This window comes from Rhipicephalus microplus, chromosome 5, assembly GCF_043290135.1.
Source record: "Rhipicephalus microplus isolate Deutch F79 chromosome 5, USDA_Rmic, whole genome shotgun sequence".
In the NCBI taxonomy this organism is placed as follows: Eukaryota; Metazoa; Arthropoda; class Arachnida; order Ixodida; family Ixodidae; genus Rhipicephalus; species Rhipicephalus microplus.
The window spans coordinates 62,500,262-62,525,102 of NC_134704.1; the positions used below are offsets into that span (position 1 = coordinate 62,500,262).

The following is a 24,841-nucleotide window of genomic DNA, read 5'->3' on the forward strand; positions in this document are numbered from 1 at the left end:
GAATGGGTTGATTAGTGCCCAGTGAGACCAAGGCTTTTTTGACAGTAGCCTTTTCCTCTTTGTGAATATTAACCAGCTTCAATCTTGGGCACACTGACATGCAGATGCACACATTGCCTGTAAAATAAGCATTAATAAATAATCTGTGAGTGAAATGAAATAACCCGTACTGGTGCACTGTTGCACTTGGTGTAGAATTATCACTCGATAGTGCAGTCAGTCCTCTGTTGGAACATCAGAAATTGGAACCCTGCCTAGAATCTTGAGGGTGGTTTTCTTTTTTTTTTCCCCAATAAGATAAGACTGCTAATCATCTGCGTGTTGTTACACCTAAGGGACAGATGCAGTGCAATCAGCATCGCAAGACCCCCCCCCCCCTTTTTTTTAAGCTTGTGTGGGTTTTTAGCAAACAGTTCAAAAAAGAAAACTGACACAGGGGTAAAAAAAAAAGAACAAGCCTCTGTGTCCATCTTGTTTTTTGTGGACTATGACCTTTTCCTCCCACTGAAATGCAAAAAAAGGCCCCTTACGCCATGAAAGCTCACATCAAAGAAAAGTTAATTTGTATTTCCGAGAATAGCCCTGCTCAGCGAACGGCAAAATATTCATTGTTATGTTTACCGGGGTTTCACAGGCAGAGGGTGGAAATATGTCCTGACTTTGACATTCTGGCAGACCAAGCTTGTCGATCTAATGGTCCTTGAATCGGCGTGCGATTGAGGCTTGTGCAAAAGGAATGCTGTTTCAAATCTTAAATTTGGATTTGCAATCAGTTGCCGGGGAGCTATAGCTTGTGAATTTTCAGACATTCTAATATATTGACAAATGTGGGGATTGTAATAGTTTTGTGAAAGCTTGTGAATTTGAAAGCATGTCCAAAAAATTGTCAGTTGATTGCTCACTGCTGTTAACGTCATCATATTTGTACCTTGTAGCCTTTGACTTTAATTCTTGAACTTGTTGGTTGCTTCTGGCCACGATAGTCTGGTGAATTGCTTATCAAAAAGTGGCGGTAGTGGCTGCTGTGGCTTCATTTTTGATGAGTACAATTTCACTTCTAGGTGGTCAAAATTTCTATAGCCCTCCACTACAGCATCTCTCAGAGTCGCATCGCGCTTTTGGGATGTGAAACTACAGCAAATATCATTACCGTTTGTGGGGTCTCGGCGAGGCGAACGCGCGCACCGCCACGCCACGCTCTCGGAGTGAACGTACACAGTGGACACGATCGGTACCAAGCACACCACATACATACATTTATTAACTAATTTAGACGACGATATCGTCCGCCGAATGATACAACAATTTCAATTAACACTAAACCATACAAACAACATAACGCAGGGACGCACTAAACACACAATAACGTAATAAACACACACTAACACACTCAACACACTAGCACATACCCAAAACGGCGTCGCCAACGCCTGACTTTTCACGTGGGACCCCGGCGCGAAGCCCGCGGTGCCGAGCACCGGGGACCCGCGCTACAGACAACCGTTCGCGGCAGCCGCCACGCGCAGAAGAGGCTCGCTCAACGCTCGCCCACCACCAAGGCCCGCCTTCCGCCAGGGGCCACCACCGGCGCTGCCACTCTACCAACAGTGGTACTCAGAGCGAACCCAACGCCATCTATCGCCCGGTGGTGGTCACCACCGAAATAACGCCCTGGGGCGAGACACGTGCGCCACGCGGCGCAGACAACTTTACAGGGGGGGTGTCAGCACCCCCACATTCCCCCAACCTTAAATCAAACCATATCCCGAAATCAGAAATTAGCTACACAAGCTTTAACAAAAAAATGATATCGCACGACCATAATGTCCTTGCACCACGACACCGCCGCTGGTCGACACTGCTGCACTCTCCGGCTAGACTTCACCTCAGTACCGGCCCCGCAACAGCAACGTTGCCGTCGGCGCGACGATCCGTCGCTAGCGCCGACACGTCTTCCAGTTGCGACCAGCACTCACGAGGGCGCCGGACTGCAGGCAGTTGCGCAGGTCCCAGGCATCTTCATCGCCCGAACTCACGACCGCATTCCTGGCCAGCGACGCTGACGATGCGCAGGACAGCCGGCCGTGGATGACATCCCTCCCGCTGAATACATCAACAAAAAACAAAACTCGAAAGAAACAAAGGAGCGCGGCCCAGGGGAGGGAGCTTCAGGCTTTTCGGCCACGTGGTACGGTGGTTAGTACTGCTAGCTAATACATCGGTGGCGGCCGAGACGCCCATCAAAATAAAAACAAAAATCACTTTTCCTAACTCGTGCTCACAAGAAAAAAAAGTGAGGGAAGCAGAACGCAACACCTCAACGCTACGATCCACCTAGTTGTGCCACGTGCGACAGGCGGCTGCGCAGAGCCTTAGGCCTAATGAGTCGCTCGGCAACAACCGGCATCCACCCAGCACCCAGCCTAGGCGCAGGAGAGGCAGCCGCGAGGAGACGTCCACTCTGTGAGGTGGCCCTATCGCTCGCCGCACACAGCAGCTTACCGAGCGATCGGCGTCCACCGCCCCGGGCGGTGTCACGACGCCCCGGCGTCGAGCCGCAATACAAGTCAGCAACGACGCCCGGCTCCCTGAGCCCAAAGAGATAGAAGCAGCTATTTACAGAAAATCGGACCACCCACGAGGCTTCCGTACTCACTCGCTTCGGGCCTGGCCTACAAACCACGTGCTCTAGGCCTTGCTCACCCCAGGATGCGGACCGCATGGCTCTCGTCCTAATTCAACAACGTTTTTGAAAACTAACAACAAAAAATAAGAACACTTGCGAGCAAAAAAAAAAAAAAAAAGAAAGTCAACCTGCCGACAAATTGAAACACGTTACAAAACCAATCCCCTCGCTTCTCAACAAAGCACACCACCGACGCTAGCAAAGAAGTCCCCCCTAGGCCTACTCTACTCCGGCTCTAACAAAATCCCTGTACCGAACCGCAAGAACTGTCGTCCGACACTCCAAGAGCTCCACGTTGGGCAGCCAGTGTGGGGTCTCGGCGAGGCGAACGCGCGCACCGCCACGCCACGTTCTTGGAGTGACAGACACAGCAGACGCGGTCGGTACAAAGCACACAACAGCATACATTTATTAACTAATTTAGACGACGATATCGTCCGCCGAATGATACACCAATTTCAACTAACACGCTACCATACAAACAACATAACCCAGTGACACACTAAACACACAATAACATGATAAACACACAATAACATGATAAACACACACTAACACACTCAACACGCTAGCACATACCCAAGACGGCGTCGCCAACGCCTGACTTTCCACGTGGGACCCCGGCGCGAAGCCCGCGGTGCCGAGCACCGGGGACCCGCGCTACAGACAACCGTTCGCGGCAGCCGCCACGCGCAGAAGACCCTCGCTCAACGCTCGCCCACCACCAAGGCCCGCCTTCCGCCAGGGGCCACCACCGGCGCTGCCACTCTACCAACAGCGGTACTCAGAGCGAACACAACGCCATCTATCGCCCGGTGGTGGTCACCACCGAAATAACGCCCTGGGGCGAGACACGTGCGCCACGCGGCGCAGACAACTTTACAGGGGGGGTGTCAGCACCCCCACACGTTTTGTTGCTGCATTTGAGCAGACTGTGTGGCCAGGATCTCTATAGTGTCTCCTTCTGCCTTATGTTTTGCAGGTGGGCCCTCCTCGCTGTTGTCGCAGCAGGGAGGTGTTGGAGGTAGCCCTCCCGTAACGGGTCCCGGCCAGGATGGGGGACGATCCCAACTTGCACCCCCACCCACAGTGTTGGACGAGGGGAGCCAGGCATCCAATGCGTCCGCCTCGTCCTCGCTGCCCGAGGAGCACCTTGGGCCGGCCGACAAGGGGAGCAGCAGCAAGCAGCCGCCCATGTCGCACCCGCCCACGCCCAACACCCTACCCTCTCCCGGGGGTGCCTCCATGTCCTCCTTCCACGACGAATTCGAGAGCGTCTCGAGCCCCAGTTGGCCACGGACGCCAGCGAGCCCAGTGAGTGGCCGTCCCAGATCCCAGGTCCCGTCCATCACCACGTTTTCTGTGCGAGGGTGGCCATCTCTGTGTCTTGTTGGAGGGAGGCCTTGCAATTGAGTTCTTGATATGCAGACTTGTGTGCAGATAGGTTCATTCTTAACTGGAATGTTCAGGTATCTGCTCCCTTGCATGTGACTGTTGCCTGTAGCAGCTTGGCTCGTACATAACGCGTCATAGTAGTGGAAAATTAGCTCCATCTTTCGTGTGTCGTGAGTGGCTGATCATGGCTGAAGATGAGCATGGGCAGTGCATTTAATGCGAAGGCAACATCTGGTCATTAAGAATAAAGGACTAGATTCCAATATAAGGCAGAAAGTTGTATAGGCCTTGTATAGGGACAACTGTAGCCTTGGCAAGCACGGGTTCGAGTTGAGTGGTGAAACATGGGAGAGGCCTTTGTTCTGCGGACAGGCGAGGAATTCGCCTGTCCGCTGCTTATGTGCGTCCACTTAGCAATGAACCTACCTGCATCTTACGACTGACTGGCGGAAATCGGTGTTGGCTTGCACTAAATAACTATTTCAGTTTTGTGTGTGTGTCTGAATTTTAATAGTGTGTGAATGCCTGCATTTCTTGTAACTGGAGGGGCAACTTGCAGAGTTTTGTTTATGTGTAGATGAATGTAGCAGAAAACATTTTGATAAGTTCCAGACTCATTGAAGTCCTTGTTTTTATTTTTTAATCGTTAGTCTCATGAAAGTCTCAGTGGCACAGTAATGTTAGACAGGGATCTGTGTATGCTACTAAGAGCTAGCATATAGGCTCGCAGCAAAAAAAGGGGGGGGGCGTTAAAATACAACTTTATTTGAAAACACGGCACTATTGGGCTAACTGTGAACTGTGATCTATTGGCCTATTTTTCTGAATCTCCATTCTTGTACCAATTTTACTGGGAGCAAAATTGTGTGCATTTTATGTTGAAATAAAGCTGTAGTAGTTTGTAGTCTTCCTTAGAGTAAAGGTATTCTGCAGTTGTATGTATCATTAATAATTCATTATTAATATTAAACACACACTGTATATTAGTGAGTTCTCTTAATCTGATTCTGCTTTCTTCCATAGGTTGTGAATAGCCAAGTATACGAACATCATATTATTAAGGTATGTGGCTGTTTTATTATTTTTTTCTCTTGACACTTTTTTTCTTGGAATATGCTGAAATTATTATGCCCATTATTTGGTCGTCCAGACTTGAACCGAAGCTTCCTTCTTTCTGCAAACACACGGTTCACACCTCTTTTCTTCGTTTTGGAACTTGCACGGATTAAAGAAAGAGAGATTGTTTGGCACTTCATTTTTCGTATGTGCCAGCAGAATCGGGGCATCGAGTGCTTCTATTTGGGGCTGCATGTGACTATTCTTGGCCAAATGTGCCGACGATTGCTTTTCTCTGTGCTTGCAGCGGCCAGACGGCCTCCTGAAACTGTACGACATGTCGGAAGACCCTGAGCGGAGGGCCTTCCTGGACAAGCTGATAGTGTACAACGACGAGCGTGGTACTCCCATCACCCAGTGCCCAACCATCAGCAAACAGCCCCTGGACTTGTTTCGCCTCTACCTCATCGTCAAGGATCGAGGTGGCTTCGTGGAAGTGAGTGTCGTCTCTTGTCTATTCTCTTTGTGGGCGGCAAATAGTAGTGCTGAATGGGCCGTGCTCTCCTCCTCGTTCTAGGTAACGAAGGCAAAGCATTGGAAGGATGTGGCTGGTGTGCTGGGCATCGGGGCCTCCTCTAGTGCTGCGTACACCCTGCGTAAGCAGTACATCAAGCATCTGCTGCCGTTCGAGTGCAAGTTTGACCGAGGGGGCATCGACCCTCAGCCCATTATCAGCCAGCTGGAGTCTGCCTCCCGAAAGAAGACCAAGGGAACCATGTCGCCTTCGGGTGCGTCTCTTGCCCGCTTTTCTTGTGCCTCCACGGGGGCGCTCCTTGGGCCCCGCGCATGTGGTAGTGCGAGAAAGGCGGTGTGTGAGAGTGCTGCCCCCATTTTCGGCATTGTCGTAGGTGCGAGTCAAGATTATGGGCCACCTGCCCAGACGATGGAGAGCTACCCGACCAGTGGAGGCTACCACCCTGGGGCACCCTACCCCCCGAGTGGTCCCCCCAGCATGATGGGGGCTTCCGACTACCCGTGCCCACCGGGCTACCCACCTTCGAACCACGTGGGTGGTGGCTGTGAGCCGGACGGTTATCCTCCTTCGGAGGAAGGGCCCTACCCAGGGGAGGGGTATCCCCCTCCGCACGGCTACCCCCAGGCACCTCCCTATGCGGCGGCCAGCCAGGCCAGTCTGAGTGGGGGCTCCTGTGGCTATGCGGGGCCTGGTGGTGATCAGTATGGGCCTGCTGCCCCCGAGGGCTACCCCCACGAGGGTGGCTACAATGGCAGAGACCCCTACAGCAGCAGTGGCTACCCCATGCGGCCGCAGGCAGGGGCACCGCCCTACCCACCCCAATACCAGGGAAGCCACTACGACAGGGAAAGGTGTGGTGGAATTCTTTGGCCTTGTTTGATTCGGGGGCTGTCCTCACTTTGGAAATGAAACATCACTTGCTGTAGCAGGGCTACTTCGTGTAGCAGGTGTTACGTCACACGAAGAATGATAGGGAGTGTACTGTCGAGCCTTGCTACACTGAAACTGACAAGGTGAGGATGAAGTTTCGTTGAAGCGAGAATATTGTTGTAGTGAAATCGAAAAAATATATATATATAGCTGACCTCGGTAAGCTAGCTAAAGAAGGGAACCCTTATTCCCCAAAATCAAAAAGTGTCGGTCGCTTCCTTTTTTTTCACAGCAGCGTCATGATGCGATTCTCACACATGCATGGCAAGGCCATGTTGGAAGGCATGCTGAAACAACGACCTTTTGTGATTGAACCTTACAGTTGCACTGCAGTCGATCCCGAATATATCGAACTCGAAGGGGATCGCGAAATAGTTCGATATTGGAAATATAAAATATGTCCATTTAATGGGGGATGTGCCTTTTAAAACTAACCTTCTTGTTTCTTTTTGGATGTTGATCAAAATCGGTACACTCTAAAGATGGCCTCGCAGTGCTTTCAGAAAAATTTCAAGGCGATACAAAAACTAAGGAAGTACAAATTATTTCTTTATTGAACTTCGTGGAGGGGCTGGTAGTTTCTGTATAAACGCGTGTAAGGGCCGCACTTTTTGTTCAAGAAATGAGGGCCAATTTTTCAGGGTGCAGCCCATACACAGAACTTTTTTTTTTTTTTGGTGAACCAAAAACAACGTACCAGTTAGCGAACGAAGAGCGTTAATTGCAGTATGCCGCGTGTGCGCTTAATCGTCATCACTCGACGAGTCCTCTAACTCGGAGTCCGAGATGGTGTGTTGCGGAGCACCATCGTTCCACAAACAATCATCTTCGGTGCCTTCCAGGCTGTTAGATATCCCAGTGACCTTAAAACTTCGGGACACAATGTCCGTCGACACCGAGCCCAACAATACCCAACCGAGAACAGTAGCAAGCGGTGCCCTCTTCAGCCGTCCGGTAGGCGTCTGCTTATGGTTGCCAGTTGCCATCCATTCCGTGTAGAGTCTTCGGAACTCAAGTTTGAACGGTCGATTCACGCTCACATCCAATGGTTGTAACATTCCTGTGAGGCCGCCTGGAATCACGGCCATGTCTGTGCCGACACGGCGCAGCTGCTCCTTCACCTTATCGGTAAGGTGGCCGCGGAAACTATCCAACACTAAAAGTGAATGTTTGGCCAACAAAGCTCCCGGTCTGTTCTGCTTTTCACCCAGTCACTTTTTCACTTTTCACCCAGTCAAGCACCAAATCATCATCCATTCCTTCTCTTGGGCTCTAGCTATAATGCCCTTTGGGGAAAACTTCGTTGGGAATTCTTTTTCTTTTCAAAACAACGTACGGAGGTAGCTTCCGCCCGTCTGCAGTCACACAAAGCATCACGGTGCAGCGTTGGCGCTGCGCGCCAACGCTGCACCGTGACCACCGGCGCGTGCAACGCTGCACCGTGACCACCAGCGCGTGCGGACCACCGGCGCTGCGCGCCGGTGGTCCGCACGGCAACACTCTTCTTGCCTTTTGCTTCGACTGTGTAGTTCTCGGGAGAGTCAAACCACAAAGGAGTTTGATCAGTGTTCGCTATTTGTGACAACAAATAATTGTGCTGATGGCGCAGGCAGATGACATGCTTGTGAAAACTAAGCACCTTGTCGATATAGTCTTCTGGCAGCCGCTGGCACAGCGTGGTCCTTCGCCGAAAGGAGAGTCCCTTCCTTTTCAGAAACCTTCGCACCCAGTCAGCACTGGCCTTGAAATCCCCGGCCGGTATATTTTTCGCACGTGCCAAGGCTAGTGCCTTCATGCGCAGCATGTCCGTAGTGAGCGCAAAGCCATCGTTCCACGCCTCAGTCACATAGCGGAGCAACTCCTCTTCCAAATCAGGATACTTGCACTGTTTTCCTCGGAAAGCGCGCTTTTTGGTGTTGGTGTTCTGCAAGGCTTTCTTCTGAGCGCACCAATGTCGAACACACTTCTCGTCGACGTCGAATTTTCTGCCGGCGGCCCGTTTCCTGTGCTCAAGAGCAAACTCAATCACCTTCAACTTGTAGCCTGCTGTATAGCTATTCAGCTGCTTGCCCATCGTGCCAAAACGTAAACCTCCCGCAGAAAACTAGCTAGAGTCCCAGAGTCATTAAACAGCGCGCAAAACTTGAGCAGTGGTTGCAGAGATATCTGTTCTACGAGCTGAGTGTAAAGCCAAAAAAACAGTATTGAGAAAACTGCGTTTGAAGTTTTTCTTTCTCTCCACGTCAATTGTGATCTTAGGTTTGTCTTGTGATATTTGACTTCTCAGGCATCTGGCTTCTGCCCAGTGTGCCTTTGTTGCCTACATATATTTTTTTTTTTCATAACCTTTTTCTTTTTATCTACAAAGAACAAGTATGCATTTCGAACCAAGTTCTCTGTATGAAGGATTGGTGTGGCAAGCTTGACAGTGGGATCTGCTGCTGATGCGTAAAATGCTCGTTCGCAATTCCAAGGAGCTAGCGAGTGATGTGCTTCATTGCTTCCGAAGAAGCACGTTGCCACGAGTGCTCTAGCGCGGCGTTTTTGCCCGTAAAGTTCATCTCGCCGTCAGCAAAGTTAGGCCTAAAGACAACTCTGATGACGCACCACGCTCATAGACTGTACCCGCCTGTTTGTAGTAATCTGATCGTGAATCCGCTTACTGCTTAGTTGCTTGCAAAAAAGCACGTCGTCACGAGTGCGCTAGCGGGTTGTTCTTTTCCGCAGTCTCGCCGTCAGTGGAGTTTGGCCTAAAGACGACTCCGATGACGTGCCATGTTTTGTACACAGCGCGTCCGCTCGCGATGACGCACCATGCTTGTAGACTGCACCTGCTCCTAGAAATCTGATTGTGCGTCCGTTTACAGCTCCTAACTAAAGCGTAATTGTATCCTAAGTGATCGTCAAGTCGTGAATACATCACGAAGTAGAGAGTTTTGACAGCCATATCCTCGCGACACACAAGCAGCAGACAACGATCTCCCGGATCAATCATCGGGCCAATGTCAAGGCAAGCTGTGGCAACATGGCGGCCACAGCCAATCAAGGGCCTCGAAATGACCTTGAAATGTTTGCTTTTTGTGCACTTGTTTTTAAAGGTAGGAGCCGGCTGAGGCGGGAAATTTGAATGTGCAGAAACACTCTTTCTGATGAGCCCTAGAAGATGGCTCCCGGCCGTGCTCTTGCGAAGCACTTCTGCGTGGTTTTGAGTGTAGATATTGAGTATAGAGATATTGAGTGTAGATTTGAGTATAGAGATTTGAGTGTAGATATAAAAGGGTTCCAGAACCTGAAAACTTGATTTTTAAGAAATCGATTTTTTTTTTCCATTTTTCACCATATCAAAGCTGCTTACCCTCTTAAAGGATACCTTGAAGCGCTGCGAGTCTCCGAACAGTTTCCAAAGACTGTGCTAAGCTTCCGCTTGCCGACTTTCCCAGAATATCCAAAGAAAAGCATGAAATTCACCGCACTTTATTTGGCACGAAAAAAGTCTGTGAACTTGGCTTTCTTCTTTGTCTGAGCCATTAAATTCATGATTCCATCTCAAAATTGTTAAGGCTTTCCACATAGGCAAACCCAGCGCCTTCTGTAGGGCCACAACAGCGGCGAATAAGGCTAAATGCCGACGCAAGCTCTGCGGCGGTACAGTGTTGCGTCGAGGCGTCGTCAGCATTATCGTCGCTGCTCTGGTCGGCCTCATCGGCACTGGTGACGTCGGCCACGATTTCTGCATCGGTGCGGTCTTGCACATCATCATCAGTGCTGACAAAATCGCTCGCTGTGGCCCCATCAGCGATGGCACCGGGAAACGCACAAAGCTTGCAAAATTCTCGAGGCACTCGTATGTCGTCGTGTGCTGTGACATCGCCGACGCTGCCAAAGTCGTCAGGGGAAGCTAGAAGGCCAGATTTACCGAAGCAGTTCACGATCGTGGCTTGTTTGATGCCACTCCACGCGCCGGTTACCATTTTGTATCACTCCTAGGATATCGGTTTTCATTTCGACCCCCAACCGAAAGTTGATCAGGAGCCTCTGCACCAGATGTCGCCTGTAGCCAACCTTGGAAGATTTGATGATGCCTTGGTCGAGAGGCTGCAGCCTCGATGTAGTGTTGGGCGGCAAAAACTTGACTATGATTCTTTTGAGGTGGCTGACCACATGAATGTGCTGAACAGTGGTCTACAAGAAGACAAACATTGAAGTCCGCCTTCTCCAATTCCGCATCCCGTGCACGCATCCGTTCGAAAAAGAGGTCCTGCGTCATCTATGTTTTTTTTTTGTTTTTTTTTTTTTTTTTTTGTTTTTTTTTTTGTTGAACGCTTAGCGGACCGAAAGGCTCTTCGCATTCTTGAAGCATCACGACGACTTGTTCTTGCCGATAACGAACAGACGCAGCTTGCAAGAGCCATTCATGTTTGTCGCAAGCAAGATCGAGATGCGCACTAGGCTCATTTTTCCTCCATAACAAGAGGTCCCTTTAAGATTCAAAGTCTTGTTCGGCAACATTTCCCAAAAGAGTGCCATTTCATTAGCGTTGTATATATCCAATAGCGAGAAGCTGTCTCCTATGTTTGGCCACTCTTCGGACAGCCACTTCTTTATGTCCTGGCTCTTTGTCGTGCCGCTTTCGCCGGAGAGGGTCTTCCCAACGATGCCATAGTGAGTCTTGAAGCGTTCCTGCCAACAGGTGCCACCAGTAAAGTCGTCCACCCCAAGGCTACAGCGAACTACTTCACCTTTTCCAGCAGCATCGGGCCATCAACGGGAATGTTTTTTGCCGTAGTTTCCAAAAACCAGGCGTACAGCGCTTTTTAAACGTTGTCATACGCAGGAGCATGCACGTGACAAGCCTTAGAATGGCACGACTGGGCAGCCTTTGCCTTTACATCGGCTTTGTTCTGGAGAATCGTGCTCAATGTGCTCCGAGGAATGCCAAAATCTTCTGCGACTGACGGCTTCTGCTCTCCTGCCTTCACTCGCCGAATGGTGTCGGCTTTGGTCCCCTAGTCTAAGTTTCTAGTCTTCGCTTCCATGGCTACCAGGGCCAAGAGGTGCCGCACACAGGTCAAACATGAGAGCAGTGAGTCCACGACAGACCACTGAGCCAGCACAACAAAAAAAAAAAAAAAAAAGAAGAGCAACGATTGCAACGAAGTCCTACTTCTGTTGAAACATGCTCTCGGCGGTGGCAATACCTCTAGGGCTTTTCTAAACAAGCAGCAAAAAAAAAAAAAAGAAAACAAAAAATCGCCAGAGGTGCACAACTCCCAAATGCATGGCCTTCGAGATCTGAAATAGCCACTGTTGCATGGAGTGCCGATGGAAACGGTTCTCAAAGGCTAAGTTTTTGGGGACTGCATGCCAGAGTGCGGGGTCGGCTTGAGAATGCACATCGTGCCGAAGCCGCCAGTTCAGACTATCGTGCAAGTTTTATTTGGTGCTTCAAGGTGTTGGCATACTTATTAAAAAAACGCTTTACTACACCTTACATGCTGAATACCGTAGCAAACAAACAGGTGCGTTCGCAAGCGCTGTGCAAACTTATTGAAGCAACACAATCACATTCTCAACACGTGCGCACACGATAAGTGTCAGTAACTGTTTTGATAGGGGACTGCATAAGTGCTGTGTGCACTTGTGGAAGCAACGCGATCACATTTTCGACGCGCACACGAAAAGGATCCCAACTCTCTTGAAATGAGGTCGTTGTAGTGAAGTATTCAGTATAGCAGGATTTGATTGTATAACAACTGTCATTTTGGGTATTTCGATGTTCTCCTACAGTTCTTTTGTATGTTTAGCATGTTGAGCTGCATGCATGTTTTTGAGGACATTCCTGTTTTTGCCAGGAGTTTAAGTTGTGTTTGTAATGTAATGGAGGCATTGACGGGGTGTATGGAAATCTTGCTAGAGAAGGCCAAGGTGTTTCACTCATGTGTCAATAACAGTGTCATCAGTTGAGCTGGCCACACAATGTATCTACAGTGATCCTGTATGTCTGTAACTCGATCTGCAAAAAGTTAGTAATACTTAGCAAAGTTTGAAGAACTACATCAGTAGAGGTCGAGGTGATGAAGGTATTCAGTGGATGTCTGTAACTCGATCTGCAAAAAGTTAGTAATACTTAGCAAAGTTTGAAGAACTACATCAGAATCTTAGAGGTCGAGGTGATGAAGGTATTTAGTGGGAAACAAAAAAATAAAGCAAATGTGTCTGTGTTGTGGATGGGGAATAAAAACATGCTTGTGTGCTCATCGTGCTTCACGGGTATTAGCATGTGGCAGCATTATGTGGTGTGTTCCCTTTCATCTTGATATTGTGTGAATAACAAGCTAATCGACCGATGTCTTTTCCAGGTACGAGCAGCAACAGCAAGCACAGCAGCAGCAGCAACAGCCACAGCAGCCGCAGCAGCAACAGCAGGGGGCGTCTGGGGGAGCTCCGCCATCGTCTCAACCAGGTGCAACGGCAGTGCCTCCGCGATCCCAGCCACCCCCGGCATCTCAGATGGGTGCCGGACCCCCAAGCGCCGCGGAGCCGCTGTACCAGTACGGCTCCTCCGCGGCAGCCACGGGGCCCGTGCCCCCATCGCAAGCAGCAGCGGCAGCAGGCAGCTACCAGAGCAGGCCCTACCCGCCGGGCCCACAGACCACGCCGGGCCAGGCACCGCCTTACTCCACGCCATCCCCCCAGGGGGCCGCCCCACCACCACCTCAGGGAAGCACCTCGGAACCCTACCCTCCAACCAGAGGTCCTCCAGATCAGGCCTATCAGGTGAGCTCCTTAGTGTGCCTTCTTTGCTACGTTAGCAAATATCACTCCTGTTCCCTCTTGCTTACCCGGCACGTAGTGCCAGCTCCCCTATTTTGCGGAATATGCAGCATCTTGAGGCTATCGGCCATGGCCTCTCTGATTGTCTCACCATCGCACCGTTGCCAAAACTAATTCTTTAGTAGCACCTGGTGTCCTTGCTAGGCCAGTTTGCTGGGGAGGGATAATAGAAATGGGTCTGTGCTGGTGCTTTGACAACACCACGAACCAGTTGCACTCTTGAAGATACTTTACCAACGTCATAATTTGCAGGCACTTGAAGACAATTACAGCGTTCACTTATGATCTGTAACTTTGGTTTGACTCCTACATTGCATAAAACCTGCTCGGCTTTCTTTTTATATCAAGTTTGAGTGGTGGTGAAGCATAGCCCTGAAGATGGCACACTTTGGGCCACATTTTTTTTATCCCCCGCCCCCTTTTTTCTGAAAGCAGCTAAGTCTCCTCATGAAGTGATTCCTGAAAATTTATCAAAAGTTAGAAAAGAATATATATATATATATATATATATATATATATATTTTGCCAATGCCTTTAGATTCCTGTGGATATCCCCTTCAGCAGCAGCAGCATATACAATTTTACATATCAAAATTTAGGGGCACGTCACACACTAGATTTATTCAAATGGCTTGAAATGCTGTGTGCACATATGTGCAGCCTTTCTGAGTGGACACGTATTAGTCATTTAGCTTCTTATGCTGCGTAATGCAGCAGAAGATCACTTTGGTGGCAGCAATACTATGTTTGACAACTAGTTGGAGTGCAGTGTTTCGGGAACCACATCAAGTTTTTTTTCCTGTGTTTGAAGTGAATGCAACCAAAAAACTAGCTATGCTTGCACTTGAGCTCGCTATTTCATTCCTTTTATGCAAAAATTTACGCTGACTGAGTAAATGAAAATTACCTACCTAATTACATGCTAATTTACAATAATTACTCACACTCACAAAAACATTCATAATTATCCTTCTTAAAATGTAATACTGAGTGCCCTAGAATAACACCATGCAAATTTGACACATTTGCAGACAGTGGATCGTGATTTGCGCCCGATGGGGATAGCTCGAATGGAACAGATGTTATTTTCCCTCTAACTTGGCAAATGTGCTGAAATTGATGTTTTGAGAAAACGAGGAAAAAAAAAAACGTTTCAAAACACCTTTATTAAAAAAAATGCTAATAAAATCTTACGAAAATGCACCAAGGGCGTAATCTGGATGCATCCCATTCTTATGCTTCTTCTTGACCAGCCTTTTCAGATTTAAGGACGCTTCTTTCTATTTATTTGAGGTTGCACTATGACAACAGCCCTTCTCCCTAGCCCTCAGGGATGTGCTGCTGAATATTGTGATGTCCAGCTGCTCTAGCATTGCAGCAAATGCATTGGCCTTGCTCGTGTTGAAATGCAGCACAGCTTCTGGCAACGGCAGCTTGCACAGCAAAAAGAGAATCATGCTGCTCTTTTGATACCAAACTCTAAATCGCGGATCGGAGGCTTTCGTGTGAATTCCGAGTCTTGCCTTGCTGGCATCTTGCGTTGCTGCCACACCACTTGATTTCAAATAGCACTCAATTTTTCACGCTGTTGCCGACGCCGACGAAAGACCCTCAAGTGTCGTGGTTGTCTCGCGGGAGGGTGCGTTGCGAACTCTACTGGCATTGATCACAGCAGCGTCTACCCACGCATGGCTGTCAAGGAGGCCTGTGTCTACGCGCACTACACCATTGCCGATAGCATCGGCGCGGTCATAATTCATATAGCATCTGCTATATGGGGAAGCCGTCTCGCACATTCTTCTATTGATAAGATCTTCAGTACACAGGCGGCCAGCGGCCACGCCGCGCACACACGAGGAACAGTCTTCAGTTACGATGGCGTTATGAAGACGGTGTTATCAAACAATGTCGGCGCTTGCTCCCACGATGCAGTAGCAGCACCAATGGGCTTTCTGCCTTTCTTCCATGAACAGCGAAAATGATGCTGCGATCGGAACTTTTTCGCACCGCCGGGCATAGAAGACACACAAGCACGTTGGGGACACGAGTCACGACACCTTCGCAAGGGCGATACTCTCTTAAAATGGCGGCATACACTACCAGTGAGTTTTTCTCGCCAATCTGAAAGCGCCATTTTGGTCACATGCATCAAACAACCAATGGAGTCATGCGCTGCGCGTGATTTTGAGTTCGCTTTTTTTGCTTTTGCGAAGGGCGCATAGTTGTCTACTTGAAAAGGAAAAAAAAAAGCTAGAAATGCAACCTTTCCAATAAGACCAAGATGGCGCTGATCGAGTGTGTAGTTCTTGTGCTGTCGGCGATTGAAGTATGGATAGTTTACACTTACATGCAAATTTTCTCTTTTTATGGGCTATAGCTTGAAAAATGAGCGGAATTTCGAAGCCAAACTTTGCTGATAGGTGCGGAAGGGCATTTGGAATGCAAAAATGCTGAGAAAGAAAATGAGATTTTTGGGCTGATTTTCGACTTCCAAGTGCCGCGTCCCCCTTAGAGAAATCAGGGCAGCTATACACCAGCAATGCCAAATATAGATAGGATACGTGACCTGGCAGCGTCGAATAGTGACTGTAGCTGTAATATAATGTGTCCATTGCATTCACTGCAAGTTGCAGCTTTATGATGTGTTCTTCGCTTTGCATCTGTTGTGCAGCCTGCCTGTTGATGCATAAAAACTGAGTCTTATCACGACAGAAGGCAAAGAAAGGCAATTGTTTAGATGACAGTATTTCTCATGAGAGCGTTATCCATAGCCTAGGCAACATTCTTGCTTGCACCAGCTCGTTCTTATCACATTTAAGAAGCTCCTTTTTCCAATATTTTTTTACATTGTTGCGTTGATGGCATACATCATCAGGTTTTGTTTGAGTTCTGTGTGGCTTTGCTGCTCATTGCAAAACTACGGGCCTGTGCCTTTGTCCTAAGCACTTATCAGCATCTTTCAAAGCATGTCTATGTTCGTGATAACTACAGCGATTGAACTGGATTTTATGATGAAAAGCTTTGGTAGAAAGGTGCAGTAATACCTCGTTAATCTTTGCTTGAAGGGTGCAGTAATACCTCGTTAACTCTGAAGTTGTAAAAAGCGAGGAAAATTGGGAAATTGGTGAATATTGAGAAAAGCAGAGTTGCGCTAATCGCAGGGTGAAATTAGCGCTTTTCAGAAAAATCACTACTGCTTATCAGCTTTTCAGCAGCAGTTTCTAATCTTTCTCATCTCATGCAGGTTTAAAAGAGAAACGAAAATAACATACAAGAGACTTACAAGAAATAACATACAAGAGAATAAAAAAAAAAACTACGGATTTTTGGCAGCATCGCGCGAATCTTGCAAAAAGGTTAGGCGGCGGAATTTTAGTTTCACTGCCGGTCAAAGTTTTGAGATAAAGAGAAAAATCCACAACAGACGTATAGGAAAATGTTCGATGCCACGGAAAATTTCAACTTGGCCAATCTTTCGAGATATGAGAGTTCGAGGCTGTGTAAGACGTAACTGTCATAGCTCAAGTGTGCTGCTGCAATACTGTTGTGGTTTATTGAAAAAGCACTTCACTGTAGGTTTTTAAGGACAAATGGTTTTGCATTAAGAATTGTTCAAATAAATGTTTTGATCATAGCAAGCTGCCAAATAGATAAGCTGTTATGTTGCTGAGTTGAGGAAAAGTAAATTTTGGTGGAAATATTTTCACACAGATTTTGTTAAAAGGCAAATTCAGATGTTCGCTTTGAATGATATAGAATGGGGGGGGGGGGCAGAAGTTGGGGTTCTCAATTGGTAGAAGAAGCACTAAAACAAAGCGATAAAAGGGACAATTGAAAAGGGAACACGAGCACTGTGTTGGAACACCATGTTTGTGTTCCCTTCTCGATCGTGTCTTTCACTCTGTTATAGTCTTCATCTACCGCGCAGCACCAACCAGCACTATCAAAGACACTTAAAGCTTCTAAATTGCAGGTGCTTATCGACCATGCTTTGCAAATGCAGCTTCATTTGTGTTAAAACAACACCTCCTCCCCTTTTGTGTGCATGTGTGCATTGTTCAGCTTTCTTTATTTTTATTTTTTTTCGCCGCTGTGCTGTGCTTTTGTGCGTGTACCCTTACATGTGTGATTCGCTCCCTACTCCCTCCCCACCACCACCTAGATGGCCCGTGGTCCAACCCCTTTACCCCCAAGATCAATACCCAAGGCACCTCCTGTACCCCCTCATCCTACACCTCCACAAGTAGGTAGCCTGTTGCTGATGATGAACTCGTCCGAGGGATGGTCACGGGCACTGACATTCTGGCAGTCACTTTTGTCTCTCTTCCATTCTAAGCTCATACGCAGAATCTGCTAGTGCGCTTCATTGTGCATCTTGTCTCACCTAACCACGGTACGAGAATACTTTAGGTGAGCGAACGCTGTGAAGCGATCGCTTGGCGGGGAGAGATTATGTTCTCGTTTGCGGCATGCCGATAGATTGCCCGCTGGACTGAGGACCATGGCGAACTGCTGGCGAATTTCGCAAAGCACATCCGGTACGTGGGTGACGGTTTTCAAATCAGGAAAACCGGGTTATCACGCCATAACCACGCGACACGCATACAGTGGTGCCGCGAAAGAGTGGTTGATAAGGGAGGAGGTTGACAGTGCAGCGAAGGTGTTGTGGCGACAATAAATGAGCGCTGCTACTTTCTTATGTATGGGGTTTTCCTACACTGTGAAGGAGGGGGAGACGGGGCAAAGTTGGTAGCGCCATCTCTCGGGCTACTTGCGAGCAGAACATTATCGGCCACCGCATAGTAGTCCCGGCGTTCGCTCACCTAAAGTATTCTTCTACAGGGCAACTAACAAAGATGGTACAGCTGTGTCTGTAGTCCTAAAATATTGTCATAATTTCCATCGTTATATGACCTCTGCAACGTGTGTCTTATGTCTCGAGGAGCTATTCTTTGAAGTTCCCATCTAATAGACATGATTGTTTTGGCAGAACACATTTAATTACTCGAGAAAGCGGCGAGCCACGTCGACGCATTGCACTTGTTCTGAGAATCTGGAGAAAATGCGTAGTTAAAACAATTAATACGTGACAAAGTCCGTCTTAGTATGCATTTCTGCAAGTGCCAGAAGCTTGTGAACTATGCAGGGATGTGTAGAGGTCCTGATGGGCACGCTAAACAGAAGGCCAAATCAAACTTGCTTCGAGAGCTAATCGCAAAATCTAAGTAAATTCACAGCTTCCAAGCCAATCAGTAGCAGCCAAAATGGGTGGTTCAAGAATAGCTCCCCTGCTGAGTTAATGTTGGGACAGCTAGTAGTTGCGCCGAAATCGGTGTTGCATGCATGGGCAAACTGCTTGGGGAATGTCTGTGCTGTCACTTTCAAAGAGCAACATCATGGCAGCAGTTCCCTTCGCCTCCACTCTTTCAGGCAGTGTGCTCGTCTCTGCAAGTGGAGCACAACTGTGCGCTTGAGCAATGCTAGTGCACTTTTGACTCGCCGTGAGGTGGTAATTGTAGTTGAGAGTCGTGTGCCGTACGGATTCCTTACTTCCATTTGTATCCGTTCTCTAAATCATCCACCACACGGAGAAGTGATCATGCTTGCACAGCTGTGTGATTTGCTATTGGAAAAGAGAGTGGAAAATAAGAATAAAAGGAATCCTTACAGAACACAAGCTTTGACTCATTGCTTGGCACATTGCATGTTAGTCTGGTGGACGGCTAGCGTTGTTTTTCAACCCTCTCTGTACATCGAATGCATAACCATAGAGACACATCTTTATGAGACTATGCGTGATGTATCAGTGTCCTTTGTGTGTGAGTTGCATCAGAATGCATGCGCTTGCATGTCTTAGGTTGCGGGAAGTTGACAGAAAAAGTGAGATTGGGTGTTAACAAAGTGCATTTTGTTATTCAGAAGATCAGAGGAATTTGTCTGAATTGATTGGAAATTTCTCATCACTTTCTCACTATGGCATCTTGATATAAAGTTTTTTGTCGAAAGCACTGTTTTGTTTACAAACTGTAGGCATCAATTCTTGCAAATGCTTTCTTTGTCAGTGCCATTAAAGCTTTAGAAAAAAAAATTCAAAAATCGGTACTCCTTGAAGTGTACTGCAACATCATAGCTTGGCCTCGGGTTACGTATAGTAGACTCTTGACGACACCTGAAGGGACCAGGAAAGTACATTCCATCTAACAGTAGCTTGTTTACCAAGAGATGAACAGGGGTGCAGAATTCAAGCACCCAGCCAATCATATTAGAAGCAGTTGTTTCATTGAAGCAGCAGTCTTAAGAAATTTACGTTTGCTGGGAGCCACATGCGCTTGTTGCTCTGTATTGCTAGCTTTTGGTTTTCATTTCATTTCATTTCATTTATTTACTCTCAAGGCCGAAGCATTACAGAGAGGAGCGGGTATACATCGTACAGAAAATCAGGAAATACAGCAAATCAAAATTATATGCGCACAATGGCAGTCTGAAAACCATAAAAGAAAAGAAAGACTGCGTGAGGTGAAGAAGAGGCAGGGTGGTTGTAACAACAATGTTCAACATGGTTGCGTCTTCGAATGACACGCGCACACAAAAAAACTAACAAGAGAAAACACAGCGTGACTTAAGTGGCGAATTTACGCGAAATGGTTAGAGAGGGCGTTTTTAAACAAAGTGAGGTCAGTGATAGCAGCGATAGGGGCGGGAAGGTTAGCATGGTTTGAGCTCTGCTTCGTTGCTCGAATGCACGCTATGTGACTGCTCCACCAGATGTACCCTGGAGCTGGCCAGCAGGTGTACCCGGGGGCCGTCACGCCACCGCAGGGCCAAGGAGGGCAACCTCCGCCTACGGCGAGCAAAGCCGGGCCGTACCCGCAGCAGCCCACCGTTCAGCGGGAAGCTCCTTACCCCAAGCGCCACCCGGACTTCATGAAGCCCCAGGAACCTTACCCGCCCGTACCACCGCACATGGGTGCGGGGCCCCCCTATGTGCCACCCCAGCCGGCACAACCACCGGCCTCGCAACAGTACCCAGGTGAGTGACTCCTGGCAGACGGGACGCGAGGATAGATTGACCGTGTTCTGCCAAGTTTCACTGCACTAATTTTCCCGCAAGGGTTGACTGTAGTAGCGATAATCAGAGGAAACGAGCTTGGGCTACTTTGAAACTATGTGGCTGCTTAGCTAGAGGACAAGAGCTTCATGCAAGTTTTCAGCTGTTGCATTCTGATGAAGGTGAAATGCTGAAAACACACCCCGAATGCTTGTGTTCAGATGCACATAAAACCTGAGAGTTTTTCCTGCTAATGTTTACGTGGAGGCTGGCTTTTTTATAGCGTCAAGAGTCATGGGCTTTCTTCAGCACAACAGGCAAGAACAAGAAAGAAAAGGCACTTCGTCTCTTGTCTTTCTCATAGCCGCCGCGATGGTACAGGGATCGCGGTGCTCGACTGCCGACCCAAAGGCTGCGGGATCGAACTCTGTTTGCAATAACTTCATTTCAGTGGAGGTGGAACGCTAGAGGCTCACTTGTTTTGATTAGTAGATTTTTGAAGAGCCCCAGATGGTCAAGATTTCTAGAGCTCTTTGTTGCAGTGTCATATTTTCGGTATTGTTATTATTATTGTGCATTTCTCTTGTTTCTCATCCTTTTCTCTCACCCTGTAGTCTTAATTTAATCTGTGTTATAAGCTTGCTGAAGGATCTTAGTGCCATCACTGTTATTCATTGAGGTGAGAGAAATCTAGTCCTGCAACAGGAGTCTGAACATGCACCTTCATAGGTGTTCCTTGGACTGAATTTCGGTAGAATGATATGCAACTGCAAGAGTCCACCGTCAATGCTGCCAGGATGAAACATAAGCAAGAGTACGAAATTGGCAAGTCGTTTGACAGCACAGGACTGTAGTGACTGTGTTAGGTGTGTGTACGTCGAGTGTTGTGAAGCTAGGCACATAGATTTCGTCTGTTCGTCCATGCCATTCCAATCAAAACATTCTAGCAAATGCTTGGAAACTTGAGCATCACCATAAAGCATGTTTTGCAGCCTTAATGTACACGTGCATATCTACTGCGCCATCGTTTTCTCCTTCACGGCCGTGGCCCGAATTTTCCCCGTTGGCATGGTCTTGCCGTGACTATTTGCTATGTGGTCACACTTTTATTTATTTTTTTAATGGCTGGTAATTGAGAACTGGTTTTGATTGTCACATCGTAGGCCACTGCCTTGAGACTAGAGAAAAAAAAAACGCTTTGCAACTGTATTCAGAAAAGGCACAAGGACCCTATGCTCTGTTTTATACATAACATAGCAGACAATGCTGCAAGAGCTGGTGCAAACACTCCAGAGCACTTGCACGTGTGATACATGGTCCCATATAATGCATGGAAGAAAAGTGACTAAACGTTGCCTAATCAATGTACAGTCGCCGACCAAAAAAAAGTCCGAAAAATTGAACAGTCTGAAAAGTTCGTTTTTGCCAGAAATATGAACTTTATTGCATCAGGCAGGCTTATAAAAGCCCACGATTCTGCCTTGCCTCATACTACACTTCGAAGCAATTTGGTTCACCCATATTTGCACCAAAGTGACATCTTCACCGAAAATGCTTGACAAAAGCGTCACCACGGTGGCGATCTCCGCTCTCCGGCTGCGGCACAACCTGGTGAAAAATTTCTTCGTCTGTGGGCTCCGCACACGAAATTGTCATCATCCCCACGAGCGAAGTCTTTAACTAGGGAGTTTTAGAATAACTGGGCGTTGTGGGTATAGCGGACGCATTACGAGTTCTAGAATAGCGTTTGCTCCCCCTAGGGAAAGGTCTAGGGACATTCACCCCGACGCAAACTCAAATGCACAGAAGCTAGACACAACACTTCGCGGGCCGCAATCGCCGCACGCAATTTCGGATTTTCTGCGGGCAGGCCGCGAACGGTGACTCGCGTTACGATGCATGCGCAGTGGCAGCGACCGCACCGCGAGCCCTTGCTGTGCGCTATTCTAAAACTCCCTAATGCTATTGTGGCAGGCACATTCACTCCACTACGGCGCAGCTCCGCCTCCTCCCTGTATGGTGCGATGACAACAGGGCTGACCACTACGGCTGACCGAAGACAAGAAAATGGCCCCGTGCCGCGTTTTCTAAGGCAGACACTGCCTCCGAAACAATAAATATGATGTTTGCTTTCCAATCTTGGAGGCAGGAAAGCCATTTTAAAATTAAGCTACTAAGCTTAGTCAAGCCGGCAGAAAATCCAACATGGCGTCGTCCATACAGGTTCGTGGCGTGGCTCAAAACAAGCGATTTAGTCCGAAAAATTCAACTTTAGGGGGCGAATTTGTTCGAAAAATCGGTCAAAAACATGCATTAGCCCTATGGGAACCCTGACGGTGCACTACTTAAAGTTTAAGGTATCCAACAAGTTTGAATTTTGGGAGTCCAAAAAAATCGGTCGGCGACTGTATCATTATTGAACACACGTGTGATTCGGTGTGAACTGAACTGTCACAGGTGCTCAAATCTCTTTCGGTTGCTTTTAGGCACTTCTCACGACTTCGCCACTTGCGTTACTGTTGGAGCATTGTCAGGCAAGTGTTAAACGGAGCATAGTTCCTCATAACCTCTCATGAGATGCCTGAGTAAGCTTCACAGGGGCTGAGAGGTCATGCCCTTTTCTCTTTCAGTCTAGAGACCTCACTATGGTTGTCTTTGACTTTGCACAGACCGCAGCCAGTACCCTTACCGGCCGCCTCACATGATGACGCCACCCCCTTCTTCTATGCCGCAGCAAGGTGAGAGATATACTGCAGTACAATACAAATGCTGCCATTCGATCTCTGCCCTGCTAAATTTTAATTGCCAGTCTTGACTTAATTAAGGTGCCTAATAATAATGAAAAATGTGCTTCCACAGACAGAAATCCCTGCACAGGGTGACTGTTTGCTCTCAATTGGGCTTGGTGGGACAGTCTTCAGCCTTTATTTGATCTTGAGTGCATGCATCTCATGCTAAACAGCATTTTCTGTAGTAGAACGGGTAGCTGGGTGAGTTGGTATGTATCCATGATGATGTAAATTTTTTAGCGCGTACAGAAACAGCAGGACAAGAAAGTGACATGTATTTTTGCCTGTCACATGACTTGCACATGTGCTGAACTGGTTTCCAGGTCCTTGTAAGTTTTCTTCCTTTAAAAAATAAATTAGTTGCGAGTTAGTGCTTGTCTGTCTCTCTCCTGTCCTATTTTTTCTAAGTGCGCTAAAATGTTATATATCATGGGCATTTTCTGGCTGTTTTGTATAAGCAGTTTACGGAATGCAGTGTGTTCCAGCACTGGCAGACCATCAAGCGCTATGTGCAATCACTAGATTTTTCTAACTGGCTTCATAAGTGCTTGCTTTTATATATATATATATATATATATATATATATATATATATATATATATATATATATATATATATATATATATATATATATTGATCTTCCCAACGAGCTCTTCATGTGCTGGGAGTCTCGAAGTGACAGTCACACATGAAAACCGCTTGGAAGGACTTCATAATGATGTGGATACTCTAGTTGAATTGGTCTAAGTTGAGCATCTCCTTCCCCACATTTTGGTTTTGTTCACCTTTAACACGGTGAACATCACTGGCTTGAGGTTGTTGTATCTTCAGCTATGTGCTTCACTAAGCTTGCACATCCTTGGATGTTGCTGCCACGTTAGGTGCCCACTACGTTGTGGCACGTCTTAGGCACAGATGCAGGGAAGCGTCTTATCTCAAGGACATGTATTTTCTGTACCGCTCAATGTCATATGATTATTCAGTGATCAGCGTGCCTGTGGTTAATAATCACACGTTGTTTCATTGTGTTTGTCCAGGCTGGGGACGTGGAGGAGCTGAGAGCCAATACCGCGGTTACCCAAGTAACGCCTACCCCCCCCACTCGGGGGCCCCCCCTGAGCGATGGGAGGGGCCCCGAATCGGTGATGGAGCACCCCCTACGGGGGCATGGGGAATGTCAAGGGGAGCACCGCCAGCACAGGGGGAACCCTACCCACTACAGGGTCCCATGATTGGCGCAGGGGGACCCCAGGTGAATGCCATGGGGCACCACAAGATGGCCGCTGCCTACGCTAGGGATCGGGCGTACCCGCCTGCCGGAAAAATGCCGGTGCGTGCTCTCAGCTGTGTCATAAAGCCCTTGAATGTGCTGTTGCAAGCGTCCATCTCCGGAAATGCAAGGTTGCAAGGTTGCCACTGTGGAGTGAGAGGCGCAACATATGGGTTGTATTAGGACTGAGATTTATTTCTAGTGATTGCAAAATTCTTACTTACATTATTGTAATCTCTCAAGATTTAATTGGCTAGCACATTTGCTTCTGTGCTTGTGACATTCCTCTGCGAATGTG

General features: G+C 47.8%; 1 protein-coding gene across 3 annotated transcripts in view; it reads left to right on the forward strand.

Moving 5' to 3' along the window:
- The window catches only part of LOC119174481 (trithorax group protein osa), a 186,209-nt gene that overhangs the window by 157,589 nt on the left and 3,779 nt on the right, over positions 1-24,841 (forward strand). The window contains exons 8-17 of one of the 3 annotated variants that reach the window (XM_075895575.1): positions 3,669-4,024; positions 5,105-5,143; positions 5,445-5,633; positions 5,715-5,925; positions 6,046-6,523; positions 12,962-13,379; positions 17,599-17,679; positions 20,202-20,466; positions 23,154-23,222; positions 24,311-24,603. In XM_075895575.1, the coding sequence (XP_075751690.1) occupies positions 3,669-4,024; positions 5,105-5,143; positions 5,445-5,633; positions 5,715-5,925; positions 6,046-6,523; positions 12,962-13,379; positions 17,599-17,679; positions 20,202-20,466; positions 23,154-23,222; positions 24,311-24,603 (2,399 nt within the window). The remainder of the gene's footprint in view (positions 1-3,668; positions 4,025-5,104; positions 5,144-5,444; positions 5,634-5,714; positions 5,926-6,045; positions 6,524-12,961; positions 13,380-17,598; positions 17,680-20,201; positions 20,467-23,153; positions 23,223-24,310; positions 24,604-24,841) is intronic. The other 2 variants (XM_075895576.1, XM_075895577.1) reach the window with 2 other exon arrangements.